Source organism: Pseudorasbora parva, chromosome 17, assembly GCF_024679245.1.
Source record: "Pseudorasbora parva isolate DD20220531a chromosome 17, ASM2467924v1, whole genome shotgun sequence".
NCBI classification, from domain to species: domain Eukaryota; kingdom Metazoa; phylum Chordata; class Actinopteri; order Cypriniformes; family Gobionidae; genus Pseudorasbora; species Pseudorasbora parva.
In genome coordinates this window covers 44,520,859-44,527,626 of record NC_090188.1, presented here as the reverse complement: position 1 = coordinate 44,527,626, position 6,768 = coordinate 44,520,859, and the positions used below count along the sequence as shown (strand labels likewise).

At 47.8% G+C, this 6,768-nt stretch overlaps 1 protein-coding gene across 2 annotated transcripts in view; it reads right to left on the bottom strand.

Moving 5' to 3' along the window:
• The window catches only part of pnpt1 (polyribonucleotide nucleotidyltransferase 1, mitochondrial), a 31,370-nt gene extending 26,742 nt beyond the window's left edge, over positions 1-4,628 (bottom strand). The window contains exons 1-2 of one of the 2 annotated variants that reach the window (XM_067421431.1): positions 4,422-4,628; positions 3,766-3,826 (exon numbers count right to left, since the gene is read on the bottom strand). In XM_067421431.1, the coding sequence (XP_067277532.1) occupies positions 3,766-3,826; positions 4,422-4,537 (177 nt within the window). In that variant the 5' untranslated portion in view covers positions 4,538-4,628. The remainder of the gene's footprint in view (positions 1-3,765; positions 3,827-4,421) is intronic. The other variant, XM_067421430.1, reaches the window with a different exon arrangement.
• Between the last annotated feature and the right edge of the window lie 2,140 nt (positions 4,629-6,768).

Here is a 6,768-nt window from a genome sequence, read left to right as displayed (position 1 = left end):
CAGACTCACACACACTACTGACCACTGCAGACTCACACACACACTTTACTGACCACTGCAGACTCACACACACACACTACTGACCACTGCAGACTGACTCACACACTACTGACCACTGCAGACTCACACACACTACTGACCACTGCAGACTGACTCAAACACTACTGACCACTGCAGACTCACACACACACTACTGACCACTGCAAACTCACTTAAACACCACTGACCACTGCAGACTGACTCACACACTACTGACCACTCCAGACTCACACACACTACTGACCACTGCAGACTCACACACACACTTTACTGACCACTGCAGACTCACACACACACTACTGACCACTGCAGACTGACTCAAACACTACTGACCACTGCAGACTCACACACACACTACTGACCACTGCAGACTCACTTAAACACCACTGACCACTGCAGACTGACTCACACACTACTGACCACTGCAGACTAACACACTACTGACCACTGCAGACTCACACACACACTTTACTGACCACTGCAGACTCACACACACTACTGACCACTGCAGACTGACTCAAACACTACTGACCACTGCAGACTGACTCACACACTACTGACCACTGCAGACTCACACACACTACTGACCACTGCAGACTCACACACACTACTGGCCACTGCGGACTCACACACACACTTTACTGACCACTGCAGACTCACACACACTACTGACCACTGCAGACTGACTCAAACACTACTGACCACTGCAGACTGACTCACACACTACTGACCACTGCAGACTCACACACACTACTGACCACTGCAGACTCACACACACACTTTACTGACAACTGCAGACTCACACACACACTACTGACCACTGCAGACTGACTCAAACACTACTGACCACTGCAGACTCACACACACTACTGACCACTGCAGACTCACACACACACTTTACTGACAACTGCAGACTCACACACACACACACACACACACACACTACTGACCACTGCAGACTGACTCAAACACTACTGACCACTGCAGACTCACACACACACTACTGACCACTGCAGACTGACTCACACACTACTGACCACTGCAGACTCACTCACACACTACTGACCACTGCAGACTCACACACACTACTGACCACTGCAGACTCACACACACACACTACTGACCACTGCAGACTCACACACACACTACTGACCACTGCCGACTCACACACACTACTGACCACTGCAGACTCACACACACACACACACACACACACACTACTGACCACTGCAGACTGACTCAAACACTACTGACCACTGCAGACTCACACACACACTACTGACCACTGCAGACTGACTCACACACTACTGACCACTGCAGACTCACTCACACACTACTGACCACTGCAGACTCACACACACTACTGACCACTGCAGACTCACACACACACACTACTGACCACTGCAGACTCACACACACACTACTGACCACTGCCGACTCACACACACTACTGACCACTGCAGACTGACTCAAACACTACTGACCACTGCTCTCTCTCTCTCACACACACACACACACTACTGACCACTGCAGACTCACACACACACACACTACTGACCACTGCAGACTAGGGTTGGGCGATGTCACTTAAATCGGCAGCTGACGATGTGTACAGTAAAACATCGCGATGGACGATGATATCGTCCGGGGGGGACGAAAAACGAATATTTTAGTTTCGTTTTCGTTTTTTCGAGCTAGAGCTTAGATCAGTTAAAAAAAAATCAAGACCGACCCTACCCAAGCCAATGCACCCGAGAGACCGGCCCTGCCCGACACATTAACTGTAATTATGAGCCCCATTTAAACCCGACCATTTTTGAATACGTGGGCGCGAGAACGAGCCTGTAACGACTAATGAGCGGAGTGGAGCCGGTGTGATCAGCTCAATAATCCGCAGGCGCGCGCTCATGAACCCACCGGTAAAATGATGTTCGTTCAAATCCAGCTCAGACATGACATAAATCTGTAGCTTAGCCCTACTATACTTGTTGTAGCCATTAAACAATGTTTTTAATTTATGTTTAAATATTATATCCTAATATTATTTTTTAATTTCATCTGATTATGATAGGCAAAGTGCAAAGATGCGAGTGGGTCAGAAATGATTTTGGTGGTTATATTTAGTTTAATATTAAGTTTTGTTTTGTAAAAAGCCTTTCTTTCGTTTTGTAAAAATTGTATCTTAATTTTAATAAAAGTTTCTTCGGCCAATTGCATGTATTTAATTAATAATACGTAGCCTAGACTAGAGGTCGCGGAAGCGATCGCTTCAATGATCATGAACTGGAGCGCGTCTCAAATAAACTGAAACTCAGCAGGCTTGCCTCAGACATGAGGAATATGTAGCCTAATATGTGTAGAAACGAAAAGATTTAAATAAGCATGATCAGTGTTCAGAACTCACGGTAAACAACCAGCTTGATACAAATCACGGCGATGGGCATGAGTGGGATGTTAAAGTTTAAGGGATTCTTTTTTTTTTTTTTACCTCATACTGAATATGATCGGGTGAAAGCACATTTTAAACAGGTAGCACTTATTCACACACGAACTGATCGTTCTCTCTGATGCATTCAAAAACATCTTGTAGTGCTTATACAGTTATCAGTAGCCAGTAGGTATACAGTTATTATATTATTCTATTATATGATTTTGAATGAGCAGAAATCTGTATTGATCTGTAGATAAAATAACTGATGAAAACGTTCATCTTTCCAAACATACAAACAAATTTGCACTGCAAAAAGCATCAATGATATTTCACTTTTGATAAAGCCAGTTTGGCATAGTGGGGGGAAATGCACACAAATGTTCCAATAAACCACGTTGAAACTAGGCTCTTAATCTCCTATTGTTTATTTTTTTTAAAAAAAAATTTCAGTTAATGCAGGTTATAAACCGAACTTTATAGTGATATTTCAGAGCTTACTAAAATACTTTAGCAGTTATTAGCCACAAATTTCCTCGGAGCGAAGACGGAGCGGTGTTTCTGATATCAGTGAGCGAGGTGGGGAGCGGGAGATGGTGAACCCGGAGCGGAGCTGGAGCGGAGGGATTCTTGAATGCTTAGAAAGAGCGTGGAGGGGAAATTGCCGCCGCTCCACTCCGCTCACATACTGGTGTCGACTCGCAAGACTCGCAGCGGGGCGGGGGCGGGGGCGTGGCATCACGATGGCGTTTCTCCATCGTGATGTCGCACAACCATCACGATGGACGATGATATCGTCCATCGGCACAACCCTACTGCAGACTGACTCAAACACTACTGACCACTGCAGACTCACACACACACACACACTACTGACCACTGCAGACTCACACACACACACACACTACTGACCACTGCAGACTCACACACACACACACACACACACACTACTGACCACTGCAGACTCACACACACACACACACTACTGACCACTGCAGACTCACACACACACACACACTACTGACCACTGCAGACTCACACACACACACTACTGACCACTGCAGACTCACACACACACTACTGACCACTGCAGGCTCACACACACACACTACCGACCACTGCAGACTCACACACACACACTACCGACCACTGCAGACTCACACACACACACACACACACACTACTGACCACTGCTCTCTCTCTCTCTCTCTCTCTCTCTCTCTCTCTCTCTCTCTCTCTCTCTCTCTCTCTCTCTCTCTCTCTCTCTCTCTCACACACACACACACACACACACACACCTTGACCACTGCACAGCCGTCAGCGAAGCGTGCCAGCTTCCCCGTTGAGATCTCCAGCCTCCTGCACACAGCAAAATATTTTAAATCTAGTTTTCAATGTCGTGCATGAAACAAAGATAATTGGAAAACATTTTACAAAAAAAAAACTATTTTAGTGTCTACTTATGTATTCTTTATGTACATTAAAAAAATCAATTTGAATTAAAACAATAAAAACAAATTACTACATAAACACAACATTTGCTTAAAATAAATAAATACAATTTATTAAAATGTATATAAAGCTTGAAAAAAAAACTAAATTATTAAATAAAGCTTGATTTAAATACATTTAAAATGATAACTGGTGTAAAATTATATTCTTAATTTTAAGATTAAACTAAGTAACTAAATAAATACATATACTATAATATTTTCTATTTAAATAAAGAATAAATTACATACATTTGCTTAGAATAATTTAATAAAATAGTTCGGCAGAACTTAAGTGAGCAGCAAAACGATATAAGTAATATAATAGAAACCAAATATTTTACACATTGATATTATTATTTTTGACAGTATATATTGGTCTCTTAGACATGAACATGTCCAGCTGCCTTTAATATTAGAGTGATGTGTGGCGACTATGACGAAGAGCCCTTGCTCTCTCTCACCTGTCCCCTAAACTCACAGCCACAGCCCGCTCATGAAAGCCCCTGACAGCGGCGAGCCGAACCCAGCCGAGCCGAGCCTTCATCACACACTTCATCATCATCATCATCACACTCATCCTAACGACACACAACACATACGGCGAGCTTCATAACACACACGCATGCAGCGGACTCTGGGCCGCCATGACAGCTACACTGACGAACTCTCGCGAGAAGAGATGACAGCGCTGCGATTCAAAATAAAAGTCACCCAGCGCGAGTTTATGTGTTTTAAATACCTTTTGTGTCACATTAGGTCTAAACATTATTTTCTTATATAGGTAACAGTGCTAACGTTGACAACATTAATTGCTAAAATGAAAACAAAATAAAATAAAATCAAAACAAACATACTTTGTATGCATATTTAGTAATCAAGTCTGTCAGAGCTTTTAAACTTTTAGACGGCACAGACCCGCTAATATGATCCTCCTCATCCTCTAATTCTCTGGTGTTTTCCAGGGACCCTTAGCACTGCTCTGAGGGCCCGGGCCCCCCAGTCTGAAGACCCCTGAGGACCCCAGTTTAAAGACCCCCAAGGACCCCAGTCTGAAGACCCATGAGGGCCCCAGTCTGAAGACCCATGAGGGCCCCAGTTTAAAGACCCCCGAGGACCCCAGTCTGAAGACCCATGAGGGCCCCAGTCTGAAGACCCCTGAGGACCCCAGTCTGAAGGCCCATGAGGACTCCAGTCTGAAGACCCCTGAGGACCCCGGTCTGAAGACCCATGAGGGCCCCAGTCTGAAGACCCCCAAGGACCCCAGTCTTAAGACCCATGAGGGCCCCAGTCTGAAGACCCCTGAGGACCCCAGTTTAAAGACCCATGAGGACCCCAGTTTTAAGACCCCCGAGGGCCCCAGTCTGAAGACCCCTGAGGACCCCCAGTCTGAAGACCCCTGAGGGCCCCTGTTTTAAGACCCGGAGGGCCCCAGTTTGAAGACCCCTCAGGGCCCCAGTTTGAAGACCCCTGAGGGCCCCAGTTTGAAGACCCCTGAGGACCCCAGTTTGAAGACCACTGAGGACCCCAGTTTGAAGACCCCTGAGGGCCCCAGTTTGAAAACCCCTGAGGGCCACAGTCTGAAGACCTCTGAGGACCCCAGTTTGAAGACACCAGAGGGCCCCAGTTTGAAGACAGCTGAGGGCCCCAGTCTGAAGACCCCTGAGGACCCCAGTCTGAAGACGCCTGAGGACCCCAGTCTGTAGACCCATGAGGACCCCAGTCTGAAGACCCCTGAGGGCCCCAGTTTTAAGACCCCAGAGGGCCCCAGTTTTGAAGACCCCTGAGGACCTTAGTTTGAAGACCCCTGAGGACCCCAGTTTGAAGACCCCTCAGGACCCCAGTTTGAAGACCCCTGAGGGCCCCAGTTTGAAGACCCCTGAGGACCCCAGTTTGAAGACCACTGAGGACCCCAGTTTGAAGACCGATGAGGACCCCAGTCTGAAGACCCCTGAGGGCCCCTGTTTTAAGACCCGGAGGGCCCCAGTTTGAAGACCCCTCAGGGCCCCAGTTTGAAGACCCCTGAGGGCCCCAGTTTGAAGACCCCTGAGGACCCCAGTTTGAAGACCACTGAGGACCCCAGTTTGAAGACCCCTGAGGGCCCCAGTTTGAAAACCCCTGAGGGCCACAGTCTGAAGACCTCTGAGGACCCCAGTTTGAAGACACCTGAGGGCCCCAGTTTGAAGACACCTGAGGGCCCCAGTCTGAAGACCCCTGAGGACCCCAGTCTGAAGACGCCTGAGGACCCCAGTCTGTAGACCCATGAGGACCCCAGTCTGAAGACCCCTGAGGGCCCCAGTTTTAAGACCCCCGAGGGCCGCAATTTTTAAAGATCCCTGAGGACCTTAGTTTGAAGACCCCTGAGGACCCCAGTTTGAAGACCCCTCAGGGCCCCAGTTTGAAGACCCCTGAGGACCCCAGTTTGAAGACCCCTGAGGGCCCCAGTTTGAAGACCCCTGAGGACCCCAGTTTGAAGACCCCTGAGGGCCCCAGTTTGAAGACCCCTGAGGACCCCAGTTTGAAGACCCCTCAGGACCCCAGTTTGAAGACCCCTGAGGGCCCCAGTTGGAAGACCCCTGAAGACCCCAGTTTGAAAACCCCTGAGGGCCGCAGTCTGAAGACCTCTGAGGGCCCCAGTTTGAAGACACCTGAGGGCCCCAGTCTGAAGACCCCTGAGGACCCCAGTTTGAAGACCCCTGAGGACCCCAGTCACACACACAAACACACACACACACATGCGCACACACACACACACACACACACACACACACACACACACACACAGACACACACACACACACACACACATGC